We start from the raw sequence: 19,465 nt of genomic DNA, 5'->3' as shown, positions 1-19,465 counted from the left end.
TTCCCATGGCAACAGCCTGCTATGGGTAGCCAGCCAGGGCAGAGGCCGGGCTGCAGGTGGAGGCGGGGAAGCGATTCCAGCCACCTTAGGTCATTGGGCCCCTGAGACCACTGCGGGGCTGAGGCTGTCTGTGTCTGCTCCCATCTGTGGTGAGGGTGGGGTTCTTCCCATGCCCAGCTGTTTAGCGAGGCTCCAAGAGGGCCCCGGAGAGTGGGCCAAGGAGGGGCTCCAAGCCATGTGTTTGCAAGGCCAGCGGCAAAGTCCCTGCACCACGGGGCTCCCCACAGGCAGTGTGATGGGAAGGAGGGTGAGGGAAGCTGGTGGGACTGGGTTGGAGATGAATATGGTTATTGGAGGAGTTGGGCTGGGGGGTCTTCAGGAAGCAGGAACAGCTGCTGGGATTGGGGACCCCTGACCTAGGCTGGGTGCTTAGGATCTTGAGGTTTGCAGGGAAGCAGTAATGGACGCTGTCGAGGTGTGTTTAGTGAGCAACCAGTTGCATCAGCTGTAAGCCCCCCACGTGGGGAGCTGTCGTCTCAGCTGGGAGTTTGGAGGTCAGTCTGCCTCAGTGTCTGTCTCTGTGAAGCTAGTCAAGGGGAGGCCTGAGCCCCAGCTTGCCCCCAGAGGCTGCCTGCCCAACCATCTCCACCCTGGAGAGCTGACCCAGCCCAGGATGTGGATACACACAGATTCATGAGCTGTGGCCCCAGTATTCGGGTGGAAAAGCCTGCTGTGGGCCTAGCCAGGACTCATTCTAACGTGACCCAGCTCTGCCCCAGGTGATGCTAACACAGCCAGTCCAAAACCCAGTGCAGGCCGGGCATGGCGGCTCATGCCTGGAATCCCAGCAATTTCTAACACAGCCAGTCCAAAACCCAGTGCAGGCCGGGCATGGCGGCTCATGCCTGGAATCCCAGCACTTTCTAACACAGCCAGTCCAAAACCCAGTGCAGGCCGGGCATGGCGGCTCATGCCTGGAATCCCAGCAATTTCTAACACAGCCAGTCCAAAACCCAGTGCAGGCCGGGCATGGCGGCTCATGCCTGGAATCCCAGCACTTTCTAACACAGCCAGTCCAAAACCCAGTGCAGGCCAGGCATAGCGGCTCATGCCTGGAATCCCAGCACTTTCTAACACAGCCAGTCCAAAACCCAGTGCAGGCCGGGCATGGTGGCTCATGCCTGGAATCCCAGCACTTTCTAACACAGCCAGTCCAAAACCCAGTGCAGGCCGGGCATGGTGGCTCATGCCTGGAATCCCAGCACTTTGGGAGGCCGAGGCGGGTGGATCACCTGAGGTCAGGAGTTTGTAACCAGCCTAACCAATATGGTGAAACCCTGTCTCTACTAAAAATACAAAAATTAGCTGGGTGTGGTGGCGCCTGTAGTCCCAGCTACTCAGTAGGCTGAGACAGGAGAATTCCTTGAACCCGGAAGGTGGAGGTTGCAGTAAGCTGAGATTGCACCACTGCACTCCGGCCTGGGCAACATAGCGAAACCAACACCCAGTGCAGTTGGCTTGGGACCCCTGTCCCCCAGCCGCCACCGGGATGTAGCTAAGAGTTGGAGAGAAGAGGGCGAAAACCAAGTCTCTGGCAGCACACAGGGTGTCATGGAGGGTATTTTTAGAGGCTAGAACTCAGAGAAACGGAGTTAAAAATGTTTCTGATGTTTATTTTATCTGGGCTTGGCTCAGATGCCTCCAGTGATGGGCGTCTCACTACCTACAAAGTCAGCCCAATGATTTCAAGACAGCCCTGGAGACAGTGCTTCCTGCCCCCCTGTCAGCTTCTGCCTCCCTGTAATGTGTTCTGGGTGGTCTAGCTCAGTCATCTGGAGACACACACAGTAAGTACCACCCCTCTTCCCCAAGCATTTCAGGTGCTTCTCTTGGTGACAAGCACTGGCATCTCTATAGATGGCTCTGCTGTCGTTATCATCCCCATCCCAAAGAGTAAACTGAGGCACCCAGAGTGAAGCAGCTTGGCCTAGGTCACATAGTACTCTTAAGCACCATACTCTGCCATTCTAGATTTTTCTATCCTTTGCAAACACCCCTGCCCCACCTCACCTCCTTTGGCTTTTCTTCCTAGGACCTTTGGTCAGTGGCCCCTCCTGACCAAAGAAGTTCATTCTCCTCCTGAACTCCAAGCCTGCGGCCTCTTCTCCCCGTCCTTACTGCCCTCCTCCTCTCCCGAGAACTGTCCAGGAAGACACACCTCTCCCTCATTCGGATTTGCTCCTTGTTCTTCAGCCTGTGCATCTTCTTTAGGCCTTGAACATTTCTGGATAGGTTTATTCCTGATCATTTCATCACGGTTTTATTGATTTTGAAACTTTATCCCGTGACATGATCAAATTGGCCATTTCTAGAGCACAGGCACTTCGTAGCTGTTTACCGTCATTCAGCTCCACATCTGCCCGTCGGTTCCTCGTGCGTGGAATCCAGGACCATGTGGGTGTCTCTGCCGAGCTCTTGGCATTTCTTGAGCCTTCCCGGGAGCCAGGCTCTGTTCTCGGCGCTTCACACGGGCCGTCTCGTCTGATGCTGTGGCGTCCTGTAGGGTGGGAACAGGCGATGCCCGTAGACGTGGTGCTGTGCCTGCCGGCGTCCTGGGCGCCACAGCATGCTGCTTTCCCACTGTCTCCTAGCATGGCCAGGTGAGGTCCGGCCGGCTGGGCTGCACCGTTCGCTTGCATGTTAGAGGCATCTCTGTTCACTCGGGACAGTCACGTTGGCCCTTCTGGTGGCCCAACGTCTTTTGTGCCCTGCCCTGCTCTACACACCCACCTCTGTACTTGCATGGTTGGATTTAGGGACCCACATATAAGTTTTAGATGTGTTCCCATTACCTTTTATCTTGTAAGATTTGGCCAGTTGTGCAAGCTATTAAAAACCTTCTAGGCTAGAGTCTAGCAATAATTTTCCATCTCCCCCGTGGGTTATCTGTATCCGGTAATGCCCACAGCTTTGAATTGATAAGGTCAGGTGTGAAAGCTCAGGCAGTGGTCCTGTGGAAGAGCCCACCACCACCTCGAACTCTACTTACTTTATTAAAAAACACATTTTTTTTTTTTGAAATGGAGTCTCGCTCTGTTGCCTAGGCTGGAGTACAGTGGCGCGATCTCGGCTCACTGCAACCTCCGCCTCCTGGGTTCAAGTGATTCTCCTGCCTCAGCCTCCCAAGTAGTTGGGATTACAGGCATGTGCCACCACACCTGGCTAATTTTTTGTATTTAGTAGAGACGAGGTTTCACCACATTGGTCAGGCTGGTCTCAAACTCCTGTCGTCAGGTGATCCAGCCACCTCAGCCTCCCAAGGTGCTGGGATTACAGGCGTGAGCCACCGCACCCGGCCAAAAAACCACAATTTTAATAAGCTTGTTTGTGTGGCTGCTGTCAGACAGTTACGACCAGGGACGGGAGGACACAGGAAGCTCTAAAAAGGCGACTTAAAAAGCCCAAATTGCCATCCGGGGTCACTTAGTTTATGGGACCTCTGTTCTTTACATTTTAAAAGCCCTCGAGGGATTTCCTATATTATCATCCCAAAGACAAGCCAAAGTTTCCCCCAAAGAAGGTCAAATTACATATTCTACGTAGGCTCCGTAGACAGAGAAATGTCTAACTTTCCATATGAAAGGGTAAGCTCTTATTATACGGAAATGTTAGGGCCAGCTAACAGGAGCCCTTCTATAGCTATTTTTATGTTTCAAAGACAAAGCGCTCAACTATGTGGCCCGGGTGCTGGGCTTCTGGAGAAAGAGAAGAGCATTCTCTTTGTTCCCTTGGAGGGTTGGGGCGTCCTGGGGGAGTGGGAACGAGGCCTGGGCTGGGGACATGTGAGTAGGATGGGGAAGGGGGTGTGTCCATGTCACGAGGAACCCGCATGAGCACACTCCAGGCGCTGCTGGGTGTGGGGCATTTGGGAATGGCCAGGAGCTCCGCCACCCCTGTCTGATGTGCAGTGCTCCAGGCTGGGGTGGCTCCCAGGGGAGCCAGGGCGAGCTGCTAGACCGTTCTCAAGCCTCTAGGCCCAGAGATTGCTAGGCTTTGGCAGGGCAGCTGGTGAACTGGCCGCATTCCTGGGCCCCTCCCGCAGGGGCTGGGATAGGATCTGTCAGGGGCGAGGCCCAGGAATCTACCCCTTCACCAGCAGCTCAGCTGATTATGATGCATGTGGCTGCGGGTTGCACTCAGAGACTTGCTGGTGTGGACATCAGGGAATCACATGGGGGATGCTGAAATGTAACCCAGGCCGCTCAGTTAGACAGTGCCAGGCCGCAGTGCGGGAGAGGACGGGGTGCAGGCCTGGGGGTCGGGGGCAGAGAGGCTGATTGGGAGGCTTTTAAGGGCCTCAGGTGAGAGATGATCAGGGCTGAGCTGCTGGCAGAGGAGGAAGGCAGAGCGAGAGCAGCTTCCTGGAAGAGATGGTTTGCCAGGGCCGCGGTACTCCAAGTGTGGTCCCCCAGACGGCAGCATCAGCATCCCTGGGAGCGCTTTAGAGATGCAGAGTCTGGCGGGCTCAGGGGCTCACACCCGGAATCCCAGCACTTTAGAGATGCAGAGTCTGGCGGGCGTGGGGGCTCACGCCTGGAATCCCAGCACTTTGGGAGGCCAAGGCGGGCGGATCACTTGAGGTCAGGAGTTTGAGACCAGCCTGGCCAACATGGTGAAACCCTATCTCTACTAAAAATGTAAAAATTAGCCAGGCATGGTGGCGCATGCCTGTAGTCCCAGCTACTCGGGAGGCTGAGGCAAGAGAATTGCATGAACCCAGGAGGTGGAGGTTGCAGTGAGCTGAGATTGCAACACTGCACTCCAGCCTGGGCAACAGAGCAAGACTCCGTCTCAAAAAAAAAAAAAAAAAAAAAAAGAAAAAGAAAAAAAAGAAATGCAGAGTCTTGGGCCCCACCCAGACTATTGAATCAGAGCCTAACTTTTAACAAGATTCAAGCAGCACCATGGCCAGGTCTCACCCTTCCGTGCATGTTGACAAATCAAGTACTTGAGCAGAAAGAAGACGGGGATGGTTGACGTGATGAACTCAGAGGCACCAACCGTGGTGTCCTGGGTCAATGCACACAGAATGCACACAGGCCCCTTGCAGGCCTTCCCACCCAACAGAAGCTCAGCACACCTGTCAGGGTCACAGGAGGGCCAGGGAGGTCAGAGGTCACGTGAGGCCAAGCACAGTCCAAGCAGAGTCTCCTTGTGCTGTGGAAGTGGTTTCCAGCTCTGACCTCCCTGGGCAGCAGGCTAGGAGCCTGGATCAGGGGCCTGCCTGCTCGGCCTGGAATCCCTGCTGCCCTGATTACGAGCTGTGTGGCCTTAGGCAAGTTACTTAACCTCTCTCAGTCTCAATTTCCCTGTCAGATTGTGCGGATAGGAATAGGCCTCACCTCCTATGGTGAGGCGGTGAGATGGCGAGAGGTGTACGTGAAATGCCGGAAAAGTATGAAACCCTGCGGGTCTGCGTGCTGATCAGTGTGATGTCTGGATTCAAACCCAGCTCCTCCGTGTAAGCTGGGAAAGTTATTCAGCCTCTCTGAGCTTTTGTTTCTTTTTGTGAGCTCAGAGGGGAAAGCAAGCAGAGCTGGAGGCGGCAGGGACAAGGTTGCATCCGATGGTGTCACGGGGGAAATCAATTCCTGAATGATGGAGCTGGCTGTGATTTTCTGGACTTTATCCCAAAGATCTCTGCCCAGATGTTTTAAGTTTGTACCCATTTCCGTGTCTCCAGGAAAACCGACACAGCAGCCCCGCTGGCTCCTTTCACAGTCACCCCCCGGATCACGTTGCAGTGACTGTAGCCAAGGGTATGGCCTGTGTCGTGTCTGCTACAGGCCGAGGTGGGAAGAGAAGGTTGTCCCTGTATCTGGAGGGGCCAGTTCATGCCTTGAGGAGGAGAGAGTCACTCTGGGTCCTGCCATTGTCCTCGGATGGCCAGGCTTGCCATTGTCCCCCGTGTCTGTTAGGGGGGCCTTCTTCTGGGGATACAACGTCTGCTGCGTTGATTTTGGGGTGTCCGAGTGTACTGGGCTAGTATCACATTGAGAGTCACCCACCATGGGTGGATTCACCCATTCCCGTCATGGTGCCTGGGGCTCCAGCAGCCTCGTCACAACACAGCCTGGTAGTTGGAGAGCCTGAGACTTTGTCACGACCGCCCTGACTTAGCCGCAGGACTATGCACCTGGTGGGGACTGGGGTGGGCAGGCCACTCTCTCACAGGCCCACCCCAGGGCTCCAGATGGGCACGTGCATTGTTCAAACACTGTCACACCTTGAGAGTGTGAGGGGCAGTGTGAGGCAGACAAGAGAGGCGGAGTTCTCACAGTGAACCGCAGGACCTGGTATCCTGCAGCCGGGGCACAGGCCTGACTGTGGAGCCCCCATTCTGGGCGCCTCACACTCCCTACGACTGTGATGCTCGCCCCCTGTCCCCCGATGCCACAGGAGTGCACAGCAGGCCTGGAGTCTCCTTCGGAGGGGGGTGAGGAGGCCGGCGGGGGGCGGGGAGTGCTGTCTGTGGGTCCTGGCACTTCCACGCTGCCTGGGTGGAGGGTCCCTGGGTGAGGTCCGCCTCGGCTGAAAAGCCGTCTGAGTGGCCGCCCAGGGAAAGGCGAGCTGCTGGGACGTCATTCTCAAGCTGTAGGCCAGAGGTTGCCTGACTTTGGTGAGAATCTCTGGGAATCTGGTGGCCAAGCACATTCCTGGGCCCAGGCGCTGGGATCGGATCGGTCTGGGGTGGAGCTGCCACGGGCTGGCTCCTGTGCTGGGGCCATGGGGCTGTAGAGAGCAAGAGAGGAGAATGGGCCCAGTGTCCACTCCGCTCTGTGGGAGGCCCTGGTGGTGTCCGGAGGCCAGATTGGTGTCCACTCGCCTTCCTTCTGCTGCTCCGAGCGCGGCTTCTGTGGAGGGGGGGAGCTGTGGTTTCTCTGAGTGGTTGAAGGCAGCCAGCAGAAGGCAGGCTTGTCAGCTCTGGGGGGCAGGACCAGAGGGCAGCGGGGGAATAGAAAACACCAAAGCAGCCCACGATGCTCAGAACACTCAGAGGATGTGGAGGATAGAGGAGCGCCAGGACCCCTGCCCCTTCCAGAATATTCCAAGCAACCAGAGCAGGCAGGTGCCTCTGGGAGGGGAGCTGTAGCGAGGGCCCTGATTGGAACCATGGCTCTGTTCCTTGGCAAGTGTCCTGCCAAGGGCACCCAACGTCCTGTCTGGCAGGGCTGGAGAGACCCTGGGCTGCCTGGAGATCAGGCCAGGCATCACAGGCAGAGGCAGGCACCCCAGCAGGCTGTGCCACAGGTGAACGGCTGTTTCCGGCTGTTTCTCCTTGGTCATCTTGGGCTCAGCGAAGGCTCAGTTGCTTTCCCTGCCAGCGCCTGCACGAGTCCACGTGAGACCCTGCCCTCTGCCTCAAGTTAGTGAGTGGGGAGGGTCTCAGAGGGGAGAGCAAGGAGAGCTGGGGTAGCAGGGACAAGGTTGCATCTGATGGTGTCAGAGCGGGGATCGATTCCTGAAGGATGGAGCTGGCTGCAATTTTCTAGACTTATCCCAAAGATCTCTGCCCAAATGTGTTAAGTTTTTACCCGTTTGCGTGTCTCCAGGAAAACTGACGTTGCTTCATTGGGATGCCCACGCCAGTGGGGCTGGCACGGGGTGCACTGAGGTCATTGAATGGGCTGGGGGCACTTCCAGAGCAGGGAAGACTTGTCCAGGTTTTACTAATTGTTGGTTGACAAGGGGTGTGAGCCAATGGCTCTTGGCACAGAAATAGACTGTGAACCTTGGGGCCTCCAGGCACCTTCCGAGACACACAGAGGGGCATTCACAGCAGCCCCGACCTCACCCCACCTAATTGGACATCCCCGTGGCCGTTCCTGGTGGTCTTTGGTGTCTGAGGCCAGCTCCTCCATGTGAGCTGGGAAAGTTATTCAGCCTCTCCGAGCTTTGGTTTCTTTTTGTGGACTCAGGCCTTCTCTTAGTTATAGACCTAGGAGGGGAATCTCTGGGTCATAGGGTAAGTCTATGTTTCCCTTTTTAAGAAACTGCCAGACTCTTTTCCAAAGCGGCTGCACCATTTTCCATTCCCACCAGCAGTGCGCACAGGGTTCCAGTTCCTCCCCCTCCTTCCTCACCGACAGTTGCTATTGTCTGTCTTTTTGACGACAGCCATTGGCGTGGATGTGAGGTGGCAGGACACTGCAGGGTCAGCGTGCATTTCTCTAAAGACCGCTGCCGTTGAACATCTTTTTATGTGCTGTATTAGCCATACATCTATGTTCTTCGGTGAAATATCTATTTAAATCTGGTGCTGATTTTTATTTTTATTTATTTATTTTTGAGACAGAGTCTCACTCTGTCATTCCAGGCTGGAGTGCAATGGTGCAATCTCAGCTCATTGCAACCTCTGCCTCCCAGATAAGCAATTCTCCTGCCTTAGCTTCCCGAGTAGCTGGGATTATAGGTGCATACCACCACACCCGGCTAATTTTTGTGTTTTTAGTAGAGACGGCGTTTCACCATGTTGGTTAGGCTGGTTTCGAACTCCTGACCTCAAGTGATCCACCCACCTCAGCCTCCCAGTGTGCTGGGATTACAGGTGTAAGCTGCCACCCCTGGCCTTCTTTCGCTGGTTTTCAAATGGGATTATTTGCCACCTTACTGGGTAGTAAGAGTTGTTTATATGTTCCGGATTCAAGTCTTCTGTTGGATATATGATTTGCAAATATTTCCTTCCAGTTCGTACCTTGTATTTTCACTTTGCTTACGGTATCTTTTGAAGCACAAAGGTTTTTCTTTTTCTTTTAATTTTGATGATGTTCAGCTTATCAGTTTCTTCTTTTATTGGTTGTGCTTTTGGTGTTGTATCTAAGAAATCTTTGCCTAACTCAAGGTCATGAATGTACACCTACGTTTTCTTCTAAGCGTTTATAGTTGTAGATGTTACATGAAGGTCTATAATCCATTGTGAGTTAATTTTTGTATATGGGGGAGATAAGGCTGTGAATTCCCATTTTTTGCCTGTGGATATCCAAATGTGCCAGCATCATTTGTTGAAAAACAAAAAACTATTCTTTCCCCACATTAAATTGCCGTGGCACCTTTGTCAAAAATCTCAAGCATTGCATCGAAGGGCCCGGCTTTCTCTCTCCCTTTCTCTCTTGATCATCATCATGGTGGTTGGCAGACTGGCTAAATATAATATGAACCACTATTCTAAATGTGTGATCTGATTTACCAAGAGGTGCAAGGACCTCCCACTAGAAGACTTAAGTCAAAGCCAGCTGCAGTGTGACCACTGAGGTTGGTCAAAGGTGCTGGGGTTCGTCCAAGCAGCAGAGGGCCTGTCTCTGCCACTTACCAGCTGTGTGATCTGGGTTAAGCGTCTTCATCTCTGCCTGCCTCAGTTTCCCTGTCTGTGAACCAGGGAGGGTAGGAGCTTCGTATCTCAAAGGATTACTGTAAAAAAGATGAAAGGATACATGCCAAGTGCTCAGAGGGGAGCCTGCACGGTTAATGTTAGCTGTGATGTAGATGCAGTATTTTCTGACTCCTGCAGCTACATGTGACTTCAACTGCAACTACGTTTGACTCCAAATGCTTAGCCTGGTTCCACATAGACTAAGATGAAAGAAGGGAAGGGGCAGTGGAGGGGGACTCCATATCGATTGTGGCTGTCCCTTAGCCTTTCCTGCAGCTCACAGATCTGGCTGTTTCTGGCATCAGCTGCCCGTGGCAACAGAAACAATCCCGTACTCTTTTGGTGTAAATGCCTCTCCTTTCCTAGGAAGGCCTGACAAAGCATGGGTCCCTTCCTGATGCCAGAGAGACCTGGAAGAGTCCTTCTCTGATCATTATAAAAGGAAAGAGCTGGGAATCACGAAGAGAGAGCTAACACCAGCTTCTCCTCCTCTCTGATTTCTACTGGATTCAAGTATCAGACTTGCATGCACACGTACATACCTGCATGCCCCACACAGACACATACACACACACACTGACATGCACACACATACACACTCCGACATGCACACACACCCACCGACATGCACACAGATGCACACGCAGACATGCACACATACACACATGGGACATGCACACACACACACCCCGACATGCACACATGCACACACAGACATGCACACATACACACCAACATGCACACAGATGCACACGCAGACATGCACACACAAACTGACATGCACACAGATGCACACGCAGACATGCACACACATGCACACACAGACATGCACACACACACATGCCGACATGCACACAGATGCACACACAGGCATGCACACATACATACACCTGCACACTCCCCTGTACACACAGATGTGCAGACATGTGCACAGAAACATAAACAGATGTGCACATGCACACACCCCTGCACACACCCCTACGCACACACACCCCTGCATACACCTGCACACACACTCCTGCACACACACCGCTGCACACACATTCTTGCACACACACTCCTACACACACATGCACACACACCCCTGCATACACACACTTCTACACACCCCTGCACACACACCTCTGCATACATACACTTCTACACACACATGCACACACACCCCTGCACACACCCCTGCACACACACCCCTGCACACACACACTTCTACACACACACGCACACACACCCCTGCACACACATATGCATGCGCACAGACCCCTGTGCACACACCCCTGCACACACACCCCTGCACATGCACCACTGCACACACACCCCTGCACACACATGCACACACACTCATGTACACACACATGCTTGGCAGGTTCCTCCCTCCCCCGTCTCTTCCTCCTTTCCTTTACGAGCAATTCTCCCTCCAGAGGCCCAGACTTCCTCTTTTACATCCATCTGCTCTTCTCTTCTCAATATCTGTTTCCAAGGGCTGCCCTTTGTACCCCTCCACCCCTACCTGAACCCTAACACTTGCCCTTTGGGTGGGATTGTCAGTCTTGGCACTACTGACATCTCTGGACAGGTTATTCGCTGTCTGGGGCAGCCCCCCTGTGCAGTGTGGGGTATTTAGCAGCCTCCCTCGCCTCCACCCAGCTGCAGGCCAGGAGCACCTCCTCCCTGCATTTGTGACAATAGAAAATGTCTCCAGACATTGCCAATGTCCCCTGGGAAACAAAACCACACTCTGTTCAAAACAACTGCCCTACAGGCTCTTGTCAACAGTGTGCAGGACAGAAATTGGGAGGCTGAGAGTGGGCCCTGGTGGGCACAGGTCACGAGAGCTTGGAGGGGCACATTTTGCAGCCTGTCCCCACAGTGAGAATCCCGTGTGCTTGTCTCCAGGGCTTTGCTCACTCTCCTGGGAGCGCTCCGGAAAGCTGCACTTGTGCTCCCTTCCTCGTAGGTTTGCTGTGGAACAGTTGTGGCTTCTGTGGCCCCTCAGGCCCGGGGGCGCCCCTTGAACCCTCCACTGTTGGCTCCAAGCACCTTCCCTGGGAAGCTGCATCTGCTGTGTTCGCAGACAGGAACAGAAACATGGATGGAGCCACGTGGTTGAGCCTCTGTCCTGATAACGAAGCAGTGCTTTGGAGGAAAAAGCACAAATTGCTGCAAGCCCGGGGCAAAGGCGATCTCGCTCTGCAGAGAAGAGCGGATGTCAAGCTGTGGAAAAGCTACCAGCTCCAGCGCTTGGCTGAGGAGTTGAGGAGAGGGTGTCGGTGGCCCAGATAGGCTGCAGTCAGCCCGTCTGCTAGGCTGGGGAGGAGGACAGGCCAGGGAAAATGAGCCCGACTCAGAGGGGCCCGTCCAGCGAAGATCAGCCAGGCCCCCGAGGGCCAAGGAGAAGCACAGAGCAGCCCTTAGTGAAGAGAGGAGTTGCGGGGAAGAGTTGGGCCAGCAACACCCCGGGCACTCCAGGCCCCGGAAGACAGCAGCGAGCCCAGACAAACCACAGACTACAGAAGCCACGGGTCGGATGAATTCTCACCTGGCCCCGCCTGAGAAGAGAAAGGGTAGGCCAGAACCTTCGACCAAGTCCGGGGGTGGCCGCTGTGCCATCCACCCTCGGAGGAGCAGAGGGGCGGATCTAGAAAGGTCAAACCCACTCGTGGCTGCTGTGGGAGAAATCGGGCGTGTGGAGGAAAAAGAAAAAGGAACGGCTCGGGCGGGGAGGAGGCAACTGGGAAAGGGGGCAGTTTGCTTTGTTCCAGCCCTGACCAGTCACTCTCAGGGACAGAGTCCGGAGGGGAAGCTGAAAGACCTCGGGCAGCTGTGGCCAGCTGATTCCAGCCGCAGAAGGAAAGCCATGTCCCCAGCATCTCAGTGCACGCTCCAGGAGAAGAACAAGTGGCAGAAAGAGCTGGAGTTGGCCTTTGAAGAGTTGTTTAATATAAACAGAAAGCTGAAAAAACACCTGTGCTTGTACCTGGCACTGAAGCCCAGGATGCACCAGAGACCTGGGGAAGAGCATGCCTTCTCAGAGATGCAAGAATGTGGCGCTGGGACCCCAAGAGGGAAGAAAACGGCAGATGCAGAGATGCTGCCTGCCGAGGAACCCAGGAGCCTAGCAGAGGAGGAGGAGCAGCAGGCAGCGTCCAAGACCGACTTGAAAACGTTAATGGGCAAGGCCCAGAACCAAAAATATCAGGGCACGGTCAAGCCCATGTTTAGAAATGGAAGTCAAACATTGTCTCCCGAGGCAGGTATATTTATCAACAAAGAGGACTCATTATTGTATAGCACTGAATCTGGACAAGAGACCCCCAAACTGGGCACGCTGGCAGAGGGCTCCCTTCAGCTCCACCTTCAAGACCAGGCAGACAGAGTGGGCTCGACGGCATCCAGGCAAAGGCAGAAAGCAGAGATGGAGCAGAGAAGACAACTGGAATCGCTTGAACAAATGGAACACCCAGATATGAGCTTGGAAATCCACTACAAGGCTGAGTTAGAAAAAGAGAGGAGGGAGCAAAGAAGAGCTCGACTGGCCCATCTGAAGTCCTCCTCCACAAGAGCCCAGGAAAGGGAGAGAGGATCTGAGCTAAGCACCACTTCCCCATCGGGCACCAGCCTCGCCGACGACGACCGGCACAGTCAGATGATCCGAGACCAGCAGCAGCAGATTTTAGAGCAAAACAAGTTGCACAAGCAGTTTCTTGAAGAAGCCAGGAAACGCTTGCGGGAGTTTCAGAACATATGCTAAACGCGAGAGGCCCACCCGGGGTAAATACATCACTGATAATGGTGATGCCAGAACTGGTACCCGGGTCTCTAAGATCTGTGTTTGCGTCATTGCCTCAGAGACTATTAGGCCTCTTTAAAATGGGCAATCTCTTTTTCCTCCACACGCCCGATTTCTCCCACAGCAGCCACGAGTGGGTTTGACCTTTCTAGGTCCGCCCCTCTGCTCCTCCGAGGGTGGATGGCACAGCGGCCACCCCCGGACTTGGTCGAAGGTTCTGGCCTACCCTTTCTCTTCTCAGGCGGGGCCAGGTGAGAATTCATCCGACCCGTGGCTTCTGTAGTCTGTGGTTTGTCTGGGCTCGCTGCTGCCTTCCGGGGCCTGGAGTGCCCGGGGTGTTGCTGGCCCAACTCCTCCCCGCAACTCCTCTCTTCACTAAGGGCTGCTCTATGCTTCTCCTTGGCCCTCGGGGGCCTGGCTGATCTTCGCTGGACGGGCCCCTCTGAGTCGGGCTCATTTTCCCTGGCCTGTCCTCCTCCCCAGCCTAGCAGACGGGCTGACTGCAGCCTATCTGGGCTACCGACATGCAGGTGCCTCGCCTCCCGACACCCTCTCCTCAACTCCTCAGCCAAGCGCTGGAGCTGGTAGCTTTTCCACAGCTTGACATCCGCTCTTCTCTGCAGAGCGAGATCGCCTTTGCCCCGGGCTTGCAGCAATTTGTGCTTTTTCCTCCAAAGCACTGCTTCGTTATCAGGACAGAGGCTCAACCACGTGGCTCCATCCATGTTTCTGTTCCTGTCTGCGAACACAGCAGATGCAGCTTCCCAGGGAAGGTGCTTGGAGCCAACAGTGGAGGGTTCAAGGGGCGCCCCCGGGCCTGAGGGGCCACAGAAGCCACAACTGTTCCACAGCAAACCTACGAGGAAGGGAGCACAAGTGCAGCTTTCCGGAGCGCTCCCAGGAGAGTGAGCAAAGCCCTGGAGACAAGCACACGGGATTCTCACTGTGGGGACAGGCTGCAAAATGTGCCCCTCCAAGCTCTCGTGACCTGTGCCCACCAGGGCCCACTCTCAGCCTCCCAATTTCTGTCCTGCACACTGTTGACCAGAGCCTGTAGGGCAGTTGTTTTGAACAGAGTGTGGTTTTGTTTCCCAGGGGACATTGGCAATGTCTGGAGACATTTTCTATTGTCACAAATGCAGGGAGGAGGTGCTCCTGGCCTGCAGCTGGGTGGAGGCGAGGGAGGCTGCTAAATACCCCACACTGCACAGGGGGGCTGCCCCAGACAGCGAATAACCTGTCCAGAGATGTCAGTAGTGCCAAGACTGACAATCCCACCCAAAGGGCAAGTGTTAGGGTTCAGGTAGGGGTGGAGGGGCACAAAGGGCAGCCCTTGGAACCAAGGAACTTGTCTTTTGGATCTGGAATCTATCAAATATAAAAGACAAGGGCCGGGAGCAGTGGCTCACGCCTGTAATCCCAGCACTTTGGGAGGCTGAGGTTGGCGGATCACCTGAGGTCAGGAGTTCGAGACCAGCCTGGCCAATGTGGCGAAACCCCATCTCTACTAAAAATATAAAAATTAGCTGGGCGTGGTGGCATGTGCCTGTATCCTCAGCTACTCAGGAAGCTGAGGCAGGAGAATCACTTGAACCTGGGAGGCGGAGGTTGCAGTGAGTCGAGATTGCACCACTGCACTCCAGCCTGGGTGACAGAGTGAGACTCGTCTCAAAAAAAAAAAAAAAAAAAAAGCAATCTGTCATTATACCGTCCTCCAGGGCACATTCCCTCACAGGGACTCTTTCCCTAATCTTGCCTTGATTGATTGATTGATTGATTGATTGATTGAGACGGAGTCTTGCTCTGTTGCCCAGGCTAGAGTGCAGTGGCACAGTCTCAACTCACTCCCTCTGTCTCCTGGGCTCAAGCAATTCTCCTGCCTCAGCCTCCCGAGTAGCTGGGATTACAGGCGCCTGCCACTACGCCTGGCTAATTTTTTGTATTTTTAGTAGACACAGGGTTTCACCATGTTGGCTAGGCTGGTCTTGAACTCCTGATCTCGTGATCCGCCTGCCTTGGCCTCCCAAAGCGCTGGGATTACAGACTTGAGCCACCGCGCCCGGCCTAGTCTTGCCTTTAAAATGAAGTCCCTTTTGGGAAACCACCTATATACAAAAATAGGAACCCGTGTGGGTTTCAGTGGGTGTGTCTAGCCCGTGTACTGCGGATGCATCTCCCAGAGCCGATCATGTCACTACATCCCGGCCTGGGTGACAGACTGTTTTCGGGGGCCACAGGCACAGATGGAGACTCCAGGTCATGTAAGCCCTTCAGATGTTTTAGCCAAGTAAACACTGGCCTTTCAGGGGCACCCAAGGTCAGACGGGCACAATTTCAGGAGATAGATCACTTGGTGCTTAGCTGAGGCTGAGACATTAACAGAGATTGAACCAAAGCTAAAACCTCTCTTAGTCTTTCAAAGTGACAACAAAACCAACATTGTTTAAATAGCATGTCGCTTAAAACATTCTTATAACTTTAAGAGAAAAGAGAGTAGACAAAAAAGAGAAAACAGGCCACCCTCGCCCCGCTGGGTGACTCCCTCTGGGGCTGGCAAGGGTGTCGGCACCTGGGTGTTTGATCAGTTTCCTCCCCGCTAGCTTTGCCACTGACCTGGCATCCACCACAGCCACAGGGACCTCACACTGTGTAGCTTCTCTTCTGCCAATTGCAGTCTTAGGGACAGGCACAGGGATCAACATACTTTTTCTGCAAAGAGCCAGAGAGTAAATATTTTAGCCTTTGCCAGCTGTGCAGCCCCCATGGTAATTACCCAGCTCTACTGCAGCTGCTCAGAAGCAGCCACAGATGATATGTAAATGAAAGGGCGTGGCCAGGTTCCAATGAGACGCTACAAAAATAGGTGGTGGGCAGCATCTGCTCTTTGTGCCATAGTTTGCTGATCCCTGGACTCGGATGGTTTCAGAGTCTGTCTCCCTCCCTCCCTTCCAACAACCTCAGATACATTGACTTAGATCAACCAATCTTTGTTCGTGACACATCAGTATCATTGGTCCACGAATGGCCTTACTTATGTATATTTTGTAGACAATATAATGAAGTACTGTGAGCCCACCACCCAGACCCAAGACCCAGAATATTCACTACCTGTGCGCTACCTCCCTTTTCCATCCACCTGCTGCCTCCTTGGACATACACCTGCTGATGGCTAACACCTATAATCCCAACATTTTGGGAAGCCAGCGCAGGAGGTTCACTTGAGCCCAGGAATTCGAGACCAGCGTGGGCAACATGGGGAGACCCTATCCTACAAAAAATAAAAAAATTAGCTGAGCATAGTGGACTGCACCTATAGTCCCAGCTACTCGTGAGGCTGAGGCAAGAGGTTCGTTCGAGCCCCAGAGGCTGAGGCCGCACAGGGAGCTGGGATCACACCACTGACAGCCTGGGTGACAGAGCGAGACCCTGTCTCAGAAACAAAAAGATGCTGGACGCAGTGGCTCATGCCTGTAATCCCAGCACGTTGGGAGGCCGAGGCGGGCGGATCGCTTGAGGTCAGGACTTTGAGAACAGCCTGGCCAACATTGTGAAACCCTGTCTCTACTAAAAATACAAAAAATTAGCCAGGCATGGTGGTGGCACCTGTAATCCCAGCTACTCAGGAGGCTGAGGCAGGAGAATTGCTTGAACCCAGGAGGTGGAGGTTGCAGTGAGTCAAGATTGCGCCACTGCACTCCAGCCTGGGTGACAGAGCGAGACTCCATCTCAAAAAAGGAAAAAAAGAAAAAGAAAAAGAAAAAAAAAAGATATATACCTGCTGAACTTGCGGTTTAGCCCTCCCTATCTTTATCCATATATGTATGCTAAACATAGTGTTTAGTTTTACTTGGTTTTGAACTTTATGAAAAGGATATTATGTGGAGTCTTTTGGAAGCTAGTTTTTTTGGCCTCGGCATGGTTACTGAATTCATCCACATCACACAAACGCCTCTCTTACTCATTTTCACTGCGGCATATCCTCATTGTGTGTATGAGCTTCTTTCCAGGATCATAGCTTCTCCTGTTTCGTGCTTGTTTCCAAAAAGAGGACTATATCTCTGATGCATTTGAATCAAAAGACCGGGTATCAAAAAGTGCTTTTGGCACAGCTGGGATGTAGGTGTGGGAAAGATCCCGTTTATTGCTCTTTTTTTTTTTTTTTTTCCTATTTTTACCTTTTTTCCCCAGAAAAGATTGACCTGCTCTTATAAAATATTTAATTTGCAAATATGAGGCTGGGCGCGTTTGCTCATACCTGTAATCCCAGCACTTTGAGAGGCCGAGGCGGGTGGATCACTTGAGGTCATGAGTTCGAGACCAGCCTGGCCAACATGGTGAAACCCTGTCTCTACTAAAAATACAAAAATTAGCCGGGCGTGGCGGCGCACACTTGTAATCCCAGCTATTCGGGAGGCTGAGGCAGGAGAATTGCTTGAACCCAGGAGGCGGAGGTTGCAGTGAGCTGAAGTCGTACCACTGCACTCCAGCCTGGGGACAGAGGGAGACTCCATCTCAAAATAAATAAATAAATAAATAAATTTACAGATATGAGTCCTAGACAGTGTCCCAGTCACTAGAGATGAGCAGTGAACCACGCACATGGAACCACAGGACTCCCGTTCTGGCAGAGGACGCAGGTGATGAGTGAGTAAAAGCTGGAACTATGGCTGTGCGGGGCGAGGTGCTCAGTGGGACCCCAGGTGCACGCCTCTGAGAAACTCAAGCCAGACTTCCCTGGCGAACGTGAAGCTCGTGGAACCAACAAGCCTTACGCTCATTTGGATGGGGTGGGAGTAGCATCCCACAAGACTCTTGTGTTTTTGCTTTTGGGTTTTTTAATCATTAGTAGCTTAGGTCTCTGTTGTCTGTGGCTTTCTGCTTCAGGCCAAGTAGAGGAAATTCAAGGCTGGGCATGGTGGCTCACACCTGTAATCCCAGCACTTTGGGAGGCCGAGGCAGGTGGATGGCTTGAGCCCAGGAATTTGAGACCAGCCTGGGCCACATAGTGAGATTGCGTCTCTATAAAAACAAAAAGTAGCCAGGCATACTGGCCTGCACCTATAGTTCCAGCTACTAGGGAGGCTGAGGTGGGATGATCTCTCAAGCCTAGGAGGTCGAGGCTGCAGTGAGCTCTGATTGCACCACTGCACTCCAGCCTGAGTGACAGAGACCCTGTCTTAGGAAAAAAAAAAAAAAAAGAAAATTCTGATCTTAGCCTGGTTTCTTTCTATCCTCAGCTTCCAGAATGTCACGGGCTAGGGTTGCAAAGCCACTCCACAATTTGCTGTAGGCTCAACATGATTAAGAAGGAATCTGGGGGTCAGGAGGGCTGCTGTTTTTCAAAAGCCACATAGATTTCTTGGGGCGGGGTGTCACCGTGCTCCTGCTGTTTCTGCACTTGCCTTGTGCCCAGCTATTTTTTGCACACGGAGACCTGGAGCGTAGCCGCCTGTCAGTGTAGCATCACCTCTGTCTGAGAGGGCAGAGAGGGTGTTATGGCATGACTGAGTTAAAAGCCATGGCCACAATGGGGTCCAAACATTGAGGAGCCGGGGTCTTCCTGCCTTAGCCTGGAAGCCACAGTCTGATGGGGGAACCAGCCTGCCTTTGAGTGGGTTATTTTTGTTTCCATTTTCAAAGGTAGTATTTGTGACCCATGTGTTCTAGGTGAGGAATCGCCCCTTCTTGGCCACACTTGAGCTAAAACTAGGTGTGGAGACAGGCAGCGAGACAGGGTGGAGGGTGACTCATCTCTGCCCGGACGGTCACACCTACAACTGTCCCTTGGCAGCAGGACCAGACACCCGGCCCTTTCCCACCTGTCCTGCAGAAGGCTAAGGGGACAGGCTGGTTCTTTAACTGGGGCATTGGTGTGGGCACTAAAACAGCCCTCCAGGATGCCCACACCCAAAACCATGGCCCTCCAGTGATTCTTATGGAGATGTCATGGGTAACTTTCCATCCCAGGGCCTGGCAGTGCCTGTGTTCCCCTCCCCTCTTGGTCACCTTGGCACAGCTGGACTGTAGTGGAAAGGCCCATGGAGCAGCCTCCAGCTTCCCATGCCTCACCCCGTCCCATGCCTCCACCCAGAGCCTCCAGCAGGAGCTGGTGAGAGCCCTACTGCCAGGGTTGTAGCCCTGGCTCTGCCATTTGCCAGCAGCTCGGTGACCTGGGCAGAGTGTTAAGGTTTCTGCACTTCCTCCAAGGCCTGGCCCTCCACCTCCTGCCTCTCACACCCAGGTTCCGG

At 53.6% G+C, this 19,465-nt stretch overlaps 1 protein-coding gene across 9 annotated transcripts in view; it reads left to right on the top strand.

The window, feature by feature from the left end:
* Window positions 1-19,465, top strand: part of TIMP2 (TIMP metallopeptidase inhibitor 2) — a 73,474-nt gene that overhangs the window by 22,025 nt on the left and 31,984 nt on the right. The window contains exons 1-4 of one of the 9 annotated variants that reach the window (XM_054535812.2): window positions 32-149; window positions 451-554; window positions 1,696-1,847; window positions 9,797-13,295. The exons of 1 other annotated variant lie outside the window; for it this stretch is intronic. In XM_054535812.2, coding sequence (XP_054391787.2) covers window positions 11,955-13,178 — 1,224 coding nt within the window. In that variant the 5' untranslated portion in view covers window positions 32-149; window positions 451-554; window positions 1,696-1,847; window positions 9,797-11,954 and the 3' untranslated portion in view covers window positions 13,179-13,295. Of the gene's footprint in view, window position 1; window positions 156-450; window positions 555-1,695; window positions 1,848-9,796; window positions 13,296-19,465 lie in introns of those variants that run through there. 7 more of the 9 variants (XM_054535813.2, XM_054535820.2, XM_054535816.2 and 4 more) reach the window with 7 other exon arrangements.

The sequence above is a fragment of the Pongo abelii genome, chromosome 19 (genome assembly GCF_028885655.2).
Source record: "Pongo abelii isolate AG06213 chromosome 19, NHGRI_mPonAbe1-v2.0_pri, whole genome shotgun sequence".
NCBI lineage: Eukaryota > Metazoa > Chordata > Mammalia > Primates > Hominidae > Pongo > Pongo abelii.
Note: the sequence above shows the minus strand (reverse complement) of the source record. Positions and strands in the feature narration are given on the sequence as shown.